This window comes from Equus quagga, chromosome 8 (genome assembly GCF_021613505.1).
Source record: "Equus quagga isolate Etosha38 chromosome 8, UCLA_HA_Equagga_1.0, whole genome shotgun sequence".
In the NCBI taxonomy this organism is placed as follows: Eukaryota; Metazoa; Chordata; class Mammalia; order Perissodactyla; family Equidae; genus Equus; species Equus quagga.
In genome coordinates this window covers 34,183,262-34,197,165 of record NC_060274.1, presented here as the reverse complement: position 1 = coordinate 34,197,165, position 13,904 = coordinate 34,183,262, and the positions used below count along the sequence as shown (strand labels likewise).

At 39.3% G+C, this 13,904-nt stretch overlaps 1 protein-coding gene across 5 annotated transcripts in view; it reads left to right on the top strand.

The window, feature by feature from the left end:
* The first annotated feature begins 3,672 nt into the window (after positions 1-3,672).
* PNPLA8 (patatin like phospholipase domain containing 8) overlaps positions 3,673-13,904 on the top strand; it is a 42,824-nt gene continuing 32,592 nt past the window's right edge. For 4 of the 5 annotated variants that reach the window (XM_046669826.1, XM_046669830.1, XM_046669827.1 and 1 more), the window contains exons 1-3: positions 3,673-3,822; positions 10,293-11,429; positions 11,578-11,727. In XM_046669826.1, coding sequence (XP_046525782.1) covers positions 10,383-11,429; positions 11,578-11,727 — 1,197 coding nt within the window. In that variant the 5' untranslated portion in view covers positions 3,673-3,822; positions 10,293-10,382. The remainder of the gene's footprint in view (positions 3,823-10,292; positions 11,430-11,577; positions 11,728-13,904) is intronic. The other variant, XM_046669831.1, reaches the window with a different exon arrangement.

Sequence of the window (13,904 nt, the reverse complement as noted above, 5' to 3'; positions counted from 1 at the left end):
TATTAAAAACACGAGATAATCTATTTTGCACACTACTAAATTTATTTGGTTTGAAGTTCTCTTTTCTCTTAAAACTTTTCTAACATCAAAAGAATCATGAATGGATTTTCTTTTTCTTTATTAACTTATTAACTAGTAATCTGAATAAAATTAAAAATCACTTCAATAATATAGAATTTGAGAGAGTCTCTTTGCTGAGTATTTGTGCTATGTCCAGAAGGTACAAGTATGGCTACGTTGCACTCTCTGCCTAAAGGAAATCCACAGGCATATCAATGAATAAACTACAGTACTGTGCAGCCAAGGCACTAGGAAAAGCAAGCACAAATGGAAGGAATGATTTGCTCTATGAAGTAGTAAGATAAAGCTTTCCTTTTTTTTTTTTAATTTTCTTTTTAAAGACAATTTTTTAGAGACGTCTTTAGTTCACAGCAAAATTGAGAGGAAGGTACAGAGATTTCCCATATACTCTCTGCCCCCACACGTACATAGCCTCCTCCATTTTCAACATCCCCCGCCAGAGTGACACATTTGTTACAATTAATGAACGTAGATTGACACACCGCTATCATCCAAAGTCCACAGTTTACCTTAGGGTTCACTCTAGGTGTTGTATATCCTATGGGTTTAGACAGATGTATAATGACACGTATCCATGATTATAGTATAATAGAGTATTTTCAATGCTTTAAAAATCCTCTGTGCTCAGGCTACACATCCCGCCCCTACTCCCCATCCCAACTTCTAGCAACCACTGACCTTTTTACTGTCTCCATAGTTTTATCTTTTACAGAATGTCATATAGTTGGAACGATACAGTATGTGGACTTTTCAGACTGGGTTCTTTCACTTAGTAATAGGCATTTAAGTTTCCTCCACTTCTTTTCACGGCTTGAAGCTCATTTCTTTTAAGTGCTGAATAATCCATTGTCTGGATGTAACACAATTTGCTTATCCATTCACCTGCTGAAGGACATCTTGGTTGCTTCCAAGTTTTGGCAATTATGAATAAAGCTGCTATAAACGTGTGTGCAGGTTTTTCTATGGACACAAGTTTCCAACTCCTTTGGGTAAATACCAAGAAGCATGATTGCTGGATCGTATGGTAAGAGTATGTTTAGTTTTGTAGGCTTTCCTTGTTTTGAAGGAGGCATGAGCAAAGGCTCTGAATAATAAGAAGACACAGGTATTTGGGGAACTATAGGAGTGACTGGAGGGTACAGAGCAAGGAGCAAGTGGTGAAATTAAGGCTGGAAGGTTGGCAGGGCCAGAACCTAACAGGGCATCCATTTTACTATGTGGAGATGAAGCGCCAGCAAACACTTTAAATCAGGGAAAATACATGGTTGGACTTGCACTTTAGAAAGATTACCTTGGCTGCACAGAAGAGAAAAGCTCTGAGTCGGAGGGCAATCATAGGCTGGAAAACCAGTTTAGATAAGACTGAGTTGCAGGGACGAAAACCTAAACCAACAGTGGAAATGACACTGTAGAACAGTGGAAAGATTCAAGAGATTTTGCAGTAAGAATCATCAGACTTCACAACTGTTAAAGGTACGGGGGTAGACAAGGGAGGGAAGGGAAGGGCAAAAAAGGAGAAAGAGGACTTGAGAGTTATCTGAAAATTTCTTTTTTTTTTTTTTTAAAGATCGGCACCTGAGATAACAACTGCTGCCAATCTTCTTTTTTTTTTTCTTTTCCTTCTTCTTTTCCCCAAAGCCCTCCAGCACATAGTTGTATATTCTAGTTGTAGGTCCTTCTGCTTGTGCTACGTGGGACACCAGCTCAGCATGGCCTGACGAGCAGTGCCATGTCCGCACCCAGGATCCAAACTGGTGAAAGCCTGGGCCCCTGAAGCAGAGCGTGCGAACTTAACCACTCGGCCATGGGGCTGGCCCTGAAATTTCTGACATGAGCAGTAAATCTAGACATTTGATAAAGTCTGACTAAATCAGGGAATAAAGGAAAATAAGGGGGGAATGGATGGTGACAAACACTTTCTCCTTGGCCAAACTTTAATTAGGTTTCTCTGAGCCCTCTTCTTGTGTAGGATTGCTGTCTGTCTGGGCCCTGTCTTTGGCCTGTCAAGTCCAGTTTTAGCAAAAATCCGGCTAAGTCAGTTTAGAGAGAATCTCCCACCCCTGATATCTGATCACCCTGGATTATCTGATCAAAGTCCTCCTCACTCACCCTTGATATCTGATCACACCGGTCTGTGTTCAGCAAGAATCCTAAGTCACCTTAACAAGAATCACTCCTACCCTTGATGTCCCCTCTTAGCAATTTTCCACCCACTGACCCCTCTCACTCTGCTCATTGGCTATACATCTTCAGCTCTCTTTGTTCTATTCACGGTTGACCCTAATCTCTCTCCCCTGTTGCGACAGTCTTGACACCCACCGCAATAATCCTCAATAAAGTCTTCCTTATCATTTTAATAAGTGTTAAGAACAATTTTTTCTTTAACAATGGGAAGAAACTTTTCTCCAGAACTAAAGTTACTCCCATATGCCTCTTAATTTGTGCACACCATCTCTTATCTATCGTATAGCTAAATAATAATGCACCGCAGAGGTTTATCATGCATTATCACATACACAATACAGCCATTTTTGCCCCAAGACCCTAGCAAGCTGGCTTCCTCCCCTTAATTAAAAAAAAGGAAATGGTAGCAGTCTAACACCCACTATGTTTGGCAGCTCATATAATTCCTTCCTTAAAGACTTTGCAAGAAGTCTATAAAAGTCTTAGAAGAGGCTAAAGCAATAACAGCCTTGAGTGAGATGGGAGCCAAGAGAGAGAAAGAGTCCGACAGTCTTGGTATTTTTTGAGGTTGAGGTCTAGTAAAGACTTCTTTTCTACGTTTCCTAACCTTGACTTAATTGAAGGAAGCTGTTGCAACTACTCAAATTTGCTGTTGTAGCATAAAAGCTGCTTGACATATAAAAGAATGGGAATGGCTGTGTTCTAGTAAAAATTTTTTTCCCAGACGCTGAAATTTGAATTTCATGTCATTGTCATGTGTCTCAAAATATCCTCTTTATATTTGTCACCGTTGGGAAAGCACAAACCATTCTTAGCTCATCGATGTGCAAAACCCGGCGGTGGGCCACATCTGCGGTTACCTGATATGCATAAGGTGTCAGAATTCGAAAAATCTAAGCGTTAAGTGTGAGACTCTTTGTGGGGCAGTATATGCCAACTTCGCAGGCTAACATGCAACATGCAGTGTATGCAACAATAGTAGACGTGACAGCGCTTTTCAGCGCTATTTAGTCCAGAGGCCATGCCCAAGAAAGGTGACAGCAGAGAGGGCGCGGCCCCGGCCCACGCTGCTCCACCCCGGCAGCAGCCCACAGCTCCGAGGGCCGGCGCCAGCGCGGACAGGACCTTCACGGACGTGGATGGGAGGATCCGTTTAGATGACAGGGGATGGAGGCGCGCGACCAAGCCCACGGAGCAAAGACCTCCCAGCCGCCACCAACCCGCTTCCTGCCCGGGCTCACGCAGGCGTGTGCACGCACGCACGCACGCCCCGCCTCGCGCTCAGTCTTGCTCTATTGCGCATGCCCGGGGGGAAACGGAGCTGCGACTGAGCTGGAGGCCGAGGCTTGAGCGAGCGGAGAGCCTCTGGGGCGGCGGGTAGACGCGCCGCGTGCGTCACTTCCGCTGGGGCGGGACGGAGCTGGGGCGGGAGGGCGCCCCGCCGGCTGGTCCTGTTTGTGTTGGAAGCTCAGCTGATGCTGACCGGCCCCAGTGGACGTCGGCGCCCGGGAGAGGCGCCTCGCCACCGCCGCCCAAGTCGTTGCGGCCTGCATCCCGGTAAGTGGCCGCTGGGGGACAGAGGCGGGACGATAGGCCAGGGAAGGGGGCAGCCTGGTCGCCCTGAGCGCTTGTCCGGCCCTCCGGGTCTTCTTACCTCCCCTCAGAGGACACTTCCAGAGGACGAGGGCGGGGAGACGCCCGGCCTCGAGGACGTCCCTGACCAAGGCTCCAGAAGGCGCCCGGGCCCCGGGAGGAGCCGGCGGGTCCGGGCCTCCGGGTGGGTTTCGCCGGCCCGGGCGCGCACACTGTTTTGGTTTCTCTGGTCCCGCCCCGCGCTGGCTGTCCCTGCCCCGCGACTCCCAGCCGCGTTATCCTGAGTCTGGCTTCCCTGGGCTGTGCGTTCTCCAGCAGTTCTCTGGGGACTGTCCCAGCAGTTACCCTAGGCTCCATCATTCTCGACTGTCAGTGTGCCCCGGATGATTCTGCGGCTCAGTGTTTTCATTCATCAGCGATGTCTTTTTAACCCCACCCACCTTTAACTCTTTCTCTGGCTGCTGTTGCCTGAGCGGATTCAGGTGTGTGCTTTGGAAAAGATGAGGTTTTATGAATCACTGTATTGCAGTGCTTCCCGTCGTTGTCATTTTATCATCATGCTGGGAGGAACCTGGTTCTGCGCCTAAGACAATGACAGCTTTAAAGGAAAGTGGTGACTCTTAGGAAAACCCTAGAAGAGACGTGGCATAAGGGACTATCATAGAATCCTGTTTAAAATAGTGTTTTTGCTTCCAGTAACAATTGCATCCTGGTTCTACAATCCTAGTTGTTGAGATTTCAAGAATGACAAGATTGTGTGTCACTGTATCGAGAAAATGCTGTTGTTAAAACAGTGAAATATTAAGAATTTAAAAATCCGACAATTTTTAAAAAGTATATTAAACTGTGAACTGAGTTTATGCCTCTTATAAGGCAGTTGTTTCAAACCCATTGTAGTTATTTTGTTTAGTTGCTTGTGCACATTAGTTGTGCTTTCAATGTCAGGACATGTTCTTATTTCATGATTTTTGTTAATCAAACTTTTTGAATGTTGATCTCGTTTTTTCTATTTCTATATCAGATCTGAATTAAAGTCTTGAAAACAATGTCCTTTTAACGAGTGATGTTGAACGAAAGGATCAGTTTCACTAGTTTATACATTTACTTGCTTCACATGCGAAGTGGATAAAGTGCAGCTTGTCCTTCGAGTTGTTTTTTGGCTCAGTGATGGCAGAGAAATTGTGCTGAAGAGTACCTGTTGCCTCACTTGTGGAAGATATGTGTGTGTAAAGGTCAGAGTTAGAACTCTTAGCCCGAGACACCTTCCTGTCCCGTCGCGTCTTAATCCTAATCTTTCACTCTAGGGTCTTATATTTACTTTGTTCATTATCCGCTACTTTTTAGAACTCGCTCTTGTATTGGTTTCCATTGCCCTGATCTTTTCAGGGTCGCTTTTCTCCTGAGCTTTTCTGTTTCCTTGGAAGACTTTCTCTTCCTAACTCTGGATGGCAGTCAAGGCTTTACTCTTGTTCATCTCTCTAAACCAGAGTTTTAAAATTTGAAACCCAAGGACTATTTTAATAGGCCCATGAATGGGAAATGTCCTGGAAAAGAAAGTGTATATATGCAAATAAGCATTTTTTTAAGGAAGAGGAGCTTTTATCAGGTTCTGTGATCACAAAATGCTCAAGAATTATTACTGGAAACCTTTCTTGGGTAAATCCAGTCTTATGGTTGCAGCTGTGACTGTACTGACAACTCCAAACAGATATCCACAGCCTATATTCCTATAATATATCTTCATTTGACTGTTGCTTCATCCTGTGAATCCAAGAGATTTTTCTTTCATATTAGATTGGCCCCCTTTCCGGTTACCTCATATTCTCAAACGGCATTCTCCCTGTGTCTCTGATTAGGAATGCTTAAGTTATCTTGACACCTCCCTCTCCTGACCCCATTCTTCCCTGTCACCAAATCCTGCGTTTTGTTGTTTCCCCATTTTCAAAGTATGGCTCAAAGTAACCCTCTTCTCCATTATAGTAGTTACCTTAATTCAAACTTTTGTCACCTTATGCTTGCATTATTGAGTGAGTGAGTGAAGTCCTCTATACGTTCGTTCTTTCCATCCTCAGCTGAGCCTCTGCCTAGCAATTCCGTTATTTCCTCTAGTTAAAATTTAATTCCATTCCCTAGTGGTTGGTCTAAGCCTCGCTGTTCTGTCTATGCCTCCACTGTGTTTATACTACCCTATAAACAGGTCATCTAGTCTTCTCTGCTCTTTCTCAGCAGATGATGGCGCCTCCCAGTTTACATTCTTCTCTTCATCTTTCTCCAATCTAACTTTTGTTCCACCTGAGTTTACTCTCAAAACTCTACATTTACTAGTGTTATGATTTGGGAGCAGTTAAATTAAGCTTGTTGATTTTGTTGGCAGCTCTCTATATTTAGTAATTCTTGTTTGACAATATTAGTTTCTAGAGAGGTGTATTAAAATATTAGGATCACGAAATTGTCTAGTCTTGTAATTTTTTCCCCTTTTTTTGGCTTTATATTCTGTATTTCAATGCCAGGTTGATAGATGTATTCATAATTGGTCTTGAGGGTTATATCTTGTTGGAAAGAAACAGTGCAGACTCCTTACCGCAGTGTAGGCCTATGTAGCTCTGGCTTCTGCTTGACTCTTGGGCCCGTCTCTACCGTTGTTCCCATTTCTTACTTGCCTTCACCCACCTTGTTCTTCTTGATGTTCCTGAATAGATAAAGCTCATTCCTGCCTCCAAAGTCTTGGTTGCTTTTTCCTCCGCCTTGAAGGCTTTTTCCCCAGATACTTTTAATACTTTGCTTCCTCACTTCATTCAGGTCTCCAGTAAAATGTCAACTCAGTTCTTCTCCTGACCGCTTCGACTAAAATAGCACTCTTGTGCCCTTCCTCCCTAACCTCCACTTTGTTTTTCTTCATGACGCTTTTTGACTCATAGTATACATTATATTAGTTATTTGTTTATTTGCTAATAGAGTGTCTTGTTCTCCAAGGCCTAGAAGACTTCCTGAAGTTTACTAAGTAAATAAATTATTCCTTTTACTATTATATACTGTCCTTTTTTAATCCTTATCTAGTGCTTTTGCCTTAAATTTGCCTTAAAGTGCCTTTGTTTTCTTTTGTTTGGTGTGGGCCTGGCATATCATTTTGCCCACTCCTTTATTTTCAGCCATTCTTTGTCATTATATTATAGGTGTGTCTACTAACTAGCATGTAGCTGGAGTTATCATTTCTAAAATTTTGCTCTTCCTGTTCACTGGGAAGTTTTTATTTTTGCCTCTTTATTTTTGTTCCCTCTGTTATAACATTGAACATTTTAAACCTACTTAATTTTTTCCTGTTATTTCTAAACCTTGGTTACACATTTTTCTGTTGGCTATATTTGCTGGCACTGGAGGTGAGGGTTCATTGCCTTGCTGGTTTTGTAACCTTTGTGAGTTAATCTTCAGTGGTGGTTGCTTAGAGCGGGAGTCCCACTTGCCCTAAGCTTTGGAAGAGTCCTTACATGGCAGTAGAGTTGACTCTGCCGAGGCCCGTTGGGCTTTACCACGCTAACTAGTTTCCGTTTGCTTGGTGTCTGCACCAGCAAGGCAATGTGACTGCAGATCCAGGCCTGTGACTCCTCTTCAACTGTGCATTTCCCACTGTTGTGTTGGTTTTTTTGTTGTTGTTGTTGTGGTAGAAAACATAAAATTTACCGTCTTAACCTTTTTTAATTGTATAGTTTAGTAGCATTAAGTACCTTTACATTGTTGTGAAACAGATCTCCAGTACTTCTTCATTTTGCGGAACTGAAACTCTGTACCCATTAAACAACAGTTTTCCTTTGCCCCATTCCCCCAGCCTCTTGTAACCACCATTCTACTTTCTATATCTATGCATTGACTATGCTGCCTGGCTTATGTCACTTAAGGTCCTTAAGGTTCATCCATGTTGTAGCATGTGACAGGATTTCCCTCCTTTTTAAGGCTGCATAATACTCCATTGTGTGTATATACCACATGTTGTTTGTTCATCTGTCTTGGACATTTGGGTTGTTTCCACCTCTGCTCTTGTGAATAGTGCTGCTGTGAACACAAGTGTGGAAATAACTCTTCAATTCCTTTGGATGTATACCCAGAAGGAGGATTGCTGGATCATATGGTAGTTCTATTTTTAATATTTTGAGGAACCACCGTACTCTTTGCCTACACCATTTTACAGTCCCACCAACAGTGCTGAAGGGTTCCAACTTCTCCACATCTCTGTCAACACTTATTTTCTATTTTTTTGATAATAGCCATCCTGATGAGTGTGAGGTGATACCTCATTTGGTTTTGATTTGCATTTTTCTAAAGATCAGTGATGTTGAGCATCTTTTTCATATGCTTTTTTGCCATTTGTGTATCATCTTTGGAGAAATGTCTAGTCAAGTCCTTTGCCCATTTTTTAATGTGTTATTTGATTTTTTGTTGAGTTGTAGGAGTCCGTTATTGGTTTTGAGCGTGGCTCTTTATCCACAAGTACTTTAATTGTATTTCATCAAGTATTTCTGTGTTGGGGATTGTGGTGCTTTTATGTTAATTCAGCTTGTTAAGTTGACTGCAAGTCCTGAGGAGTTCAGAAGAGCCAGGAAGACAGATATGTTTGTTTCTTTTCTCTCCTCTCCTCTGTACAATCCGATATTTGAAAATAATAGGTGCACATGCAGTTTAGAGAGATTTTGGTTCAGACTCTCCTCTTCTGGACAGCCACAATAGGTTCTAGGTTTCTGTCTTTCTCAGGCTTGTCCCATTGCTCCATTCTGTCAGTGATCTGCTGGAATCATCTTTCTAATGTCATTCCTTTGCTTAAAATATTTTATTGATGAGTTTGAGTTTTAATTTCCTTGACAAGATTTACAAGACCCTTCATAATCTGGCCCAAACTATCTTTACAATATTATTTTCTACCTTTCCCTTATTATTCTTTCCAGGTCCTGGAGGAAAACTAGACTACTTGCAATTTTTGCTCTTTTTGTGTTTACTTGTGTCTATTTTTTTCCATGATTTAGATTTCTCGCCTTCCCCTCTCATCTTTTCCCTGTGATGATTTCCTTTTTAACTTTGCCCAGTTTTTAGCATCTTTTTTTGGACTTACCCGGATGTCTGCTCTCACTTTGTGTCTTCCATTAACATGGCACCATCTGTTAAAGTGCTTTAAATTGTTTGCTTTCTCTAATTACAAAAGTAATACCTGCTCATTGTAAGTAATTCACAAGACAAAAATAAAAGTAAAAGCTCTTTTCCTCATTCTCCTTGATCCCACTCCTCAGTTCACAGTAAAAAATAAACTGGTTCTTATCCTTTCAGAATCCCTTTGTCTCTTTTTCTGTATATGTGTGTGTGTAGCCAAAGATTTAAACTGCACATATAGTTTTTGTTTTCTTTTATCATATGATATCTGCATTTCAACATCTCTGTCTCTTCATGGGTGTCTAGTGCATATAGCATTGCAGCTTGCCTTTTTCTCTGTGCTGTGTATGAAGGATATGGCAATATATGCAGATCACCCAGTTCTGCTATTTTAATTGCTACATAATATTATGTGGTAACTTCTTCCATTGTGTGTATGAACCATAATTTATTTAACCATCCTTTGCTAGAAGGCATTTAGCATTGTTTTTCAGTGTTTTGTTATTTCAAGCGGTGAGGCAGGGAATGTGTGTATATACCCTAGCACTCTTTTGCAAGTATTTCTGTAGGATAAATTCTTAATGGTGGAATTGCTGATCAAAGAATATGTACCTTTAAAATTTTGATAGATAGCATTTAAAATTTCATTAGATACTGTCAATTAACCATCTGTGTCCCATTTCCCCAGCCCATTATCAATACTAGATATTATCAATCATTTACATTTTTACCAATTGACTTCCTTGATTTAATAAATACGTATTACTAGAAGATAGTGAAATCTTTACGTGGCTCTCTCCAGCTCTAGGACTGAAAGTTCCTCAGTATCCGTTTGTCTTTGTGGTTTCCGCATCTAGCACCATGTTTAATGTAGATTAAATATTCTATAAATGGTTTGCAGTGAATGAAGTATAAGACCTGACTCTTGTCTTCAAAGAACTTCAAGTCTGGTGTTATATAAACTAGTCAAGGCTTTAACAATGAGGAAGAAAAACAGCATAGTATCTAAAATGGATGTTCGGTTATGTGTTGTAGGAAAACTCATCTGTTGGGTAGCTTCCCTAAATTACTTCTCATGAGACATCCTGCTACTCACTTTCTTTTCACTGAGTTCTGTACTGCAAGGTGAATTATTTTCTATTAACTTAAAACTTCAAATCTATATCAGCCATAATGGAAACGTATTATTCTATCTTCTTTTGAGACAGGTTGCTCAGTTTAGTTCAAGTAGTAATGTATTTTGTCTTATGCCCAATTTCAATTTTACCTTGAATTCTAATTTTTTTTTCCTCCCGTTTCAGGTAAGACCATGAATTATGGCATTTCTTAAATGAAGCATTGAGGACTGACGTGAGAGTCATAACATATAGAAAATAAATGCGTTTTAAGTTATGTCTATTAATTTGACTGTAGATATATATATTTACCTCCTTAGTAATGCAAGAAGTCTTTGTGGGAAGCAAAGGAGCAAGCAACTGCATTTCTTGTGCTCACCTGAACATTACTGGAGCATAAGCCACATCAGTCTGCAAAGAGCCTTTCACACAAGCAAAGTAAGATGTAAATGGACCAAAAGTGAAGCACACTCTTGCAGCAAGCACTGTTACTCTCCTAGCGACCATGGTGTACATATTGGAATTTTGAAACTTAGCACCTCTGCTCCCAGGGGACTTACAAAAGTGAGCATTCGTATGTCCCGTATTAAAAGTACTTTGAACTCTGTTTCAAAGGCTCTTTTTGGTAAGCAGAATGAAATGATCTCATGTTTAGCTCAATTTAAGCCAAGTTCTCGAATATTAAGAAAAGTATCAGATAGTGTCTGGTTAAAACAGAAAAATGTTCGACAAGCCATTAAATCTTTGAAAAGATATAGTGACAAATCAGAAGAAAAGAGTTCGTTTCCAGAAAAGAAAAGTCACATTATAGATAAAGATAAAGATATAGATAAACAAAGCCTTTTTCATTACTCAACTAGTATAACCACAAAATTTGGAGAGTCATTCTACTTCTTATCAAATCATATTAATTCATACTTCAAACGTGAGGAGAAAATGTCTCAAAAAAAGGAAAATAAACATTTCCAGGACAACTCAGAACTTGAAGACGAGAAATCCAGTTCTCCAGATTCTGGTGTCCTGACTGATGAGAAGCAAGACTCAGAATCTTCTTTACATACTGTGGACAAGCCCTCAAGTCCCAGTGGGACACCTGAGGTTCTTCCAGTTTCTGCTAAACAGAGTATTGCTAACTTTCTTTCTCGTCCCACTGAAGGTGTACAAGCTTTAGTAGGTGGTTATATTGGTGGACTCGTCCCCAAGTTAAAGTACAATTCCAAGAGTCAGTCAGAAGAACAGGAAGAGGCTGGGAAAGCTGAGCAGGCTGTCAGCAAAGACAAAAATGCAGAGGAGAAAAAGCGTTTGTCTCTTCAGCGGGAAAAGGCAAGTTATTCAGTGTGGTTTTAAGGTTTAATTTTCGTCAGATTTATAAGTTTCATTTCCTAATGGGACCTAAGAAGCTTTAATCATTTGTTAGTATTACTAGAGTAATTTCATATTCTAATACATACATTTTTATATGCCGTTGTAGATTATTGCAAGAGTGAGTATTGATAACAGAACCCGGGCATTAGTTCAGGCATTGAGAAGAACAACTGACCCAAAGCTCTGCATTAATAGGGTTGAAGAACTGACCTTTCATCTTCTAGAATTTCCAGAAGGAAAAGGAGTAGCTGTCAAGGTAATTCTGATTTATTTAATCTGGTTTTGTCTTGGAATAAAAATAATAATGAACCTTCTAAAATGGAGAAGACAATGCCTTTCATTTTTTTATGTAAATATTTTTATCATACATGTAATCTGTTATATAGTCAGTAATTGCCCCATTTATTCTATGATATACATTATGTTAAATGCTCCCTTTTATTCTATGATATAAATTATGCTATTAGTACTAGTATCTATGCTTTGAGATTAAACATTTTAAAATAGAAGCTAAATCTCAGTATATCAGTTGAATTGCCTTGTAGCTGCCAAGTTTTTCTTAAATTCAATGTAGATATTTATACTATGGTATTACTCTTTGAAGACAGGACATGTAATTCATAAGCAAAACTATTGCTAATTTTTATTTCATGATCTTTTGTATTTGAAAGGAAAAATTTTAATGACCTTATCGATAATTGAATTGGTGATCATGTTAATAAAACAATTAGGTTTGTTTTGCCTCTGTTTTTTCATATTTAAAATAGGGAAGATATTTTAGAGCCATTTAAAGAGACTACTTTGACAGAAATACCATAAAATATGATCGATGTGGTTGTGTCTCTTTACATCTGTACTACAAGTATTTGTAATATTTAATGAATAATTTGAAAATATCATATAATGAATATAGATGATGTTAGCATTTGATTAGAGAGCTTTTAGTGCTTATTTTAAACTTGCCATTCAGAAAATTGTACATTAACTTAGTTCACGTTTATTCCACTTTTGACAACCATCTTGCTGAAAAATTACCTGTCTTTAGATAATGTACCCTTCTGTAGTTTTATGTTGTGTAATTCATTCATTATAATAGTTAAACTTTATAATTTCATGTTCATAAAATTTTGGATTATATTTCATATATGTGTGATTTCTTACCTAAAAGATAAATTTTCCAAATATAGATATGCTTTTAAGTCCATTTAACATTTCAATGATATACTGAAAGCAGAGACCTAAAATAGAATTGCATACTTTAACGAACGTTTTAAAAATGTTTTATTGAATTATAATACATATGCAGTTTTAGGTATAAAGTTCAATGAATTTTCACAAATTGAACACATGCATGTAACCAGCACCCAGCTCAAGAACAGAATTTCCCAGCACTTCAGAAGCTTCCCTTGTGCTGTCTTTGAGTCTGAATCTCCCAAAAAAGGAAACACAGGCTAGTTTTACCTGTTTTTGTATATTATATAAATTATGATGATTGGCTTCTTCCACTCAACACTCAATGAGGAGGAATCATTCACATTGTTGTGGGTAGTTGTAGATCATTCTTTCTTAGTGCTTTTGTGTTCCATGGTATGAATTTATCACTGTTTATTGATTGTACTATTGATGGCTTTCTGGGTAGTTTTCAGTTTTAGTCTATTATGAATAGTCTTGCTAATACAAACGTTGAGGACTTTCTTATTTTGCATAACTGATCCCACAAACCTAAGGACTCTGCAATACCAAGGAGAATTGTGATATAGGAATGTATATTTAGATCAGTTATGAAGGAAAATCTAGATAGCCTGAAGAAAGGTCTCAGCCTTCCACTAAATAATAAGCCTCTCAAAAACAATGAACTTGATAATTGCTTATGATATGTTAGCATGTACGCTCTTATGTGAACTTTCCCAACTAAATTTTTCATTATTGGCAAGAATTGAGCTTTTTAAAAATGTTAACAGTTGTTTGTTATAAAACATCTACATGAGTTTTACTTTTTTCTGTGAGTACCATTTTTATGGTGGCCACGCCTAGGGAGTTGTCTTTGATATCTAGTGCCCTAAAAGAAGCTGGTCTCTTTCGTTTATGTGTATTTTGTGTGCTGATTTGTGACAGCTGCATCTAGGAAATTGCCTTTGATGATTGTTTTCATTGTTGGTTGTGAAGGTAGTCTCCTTTCACTATTTTTTTAAATAAACAAGTAACTTTTTATTATTTAAAAAAAAAGAGCAGCATGTGGACATTGTAGAAAATTAGAAAAAAAGAAAAGCGAAAATAAAAATGACATATTTCTACTAGCCTGAGATTGCCATTGTAATGTATTAGTGTCTGTTTGTGTTAGTCAGATTAAGCTCAGTTAAGCTTTCATAACAAACAATACCAAAATCTCAGTGGCTTAACAGAGAAGTTTGTCACTCATGCAAAGTCGCCTGT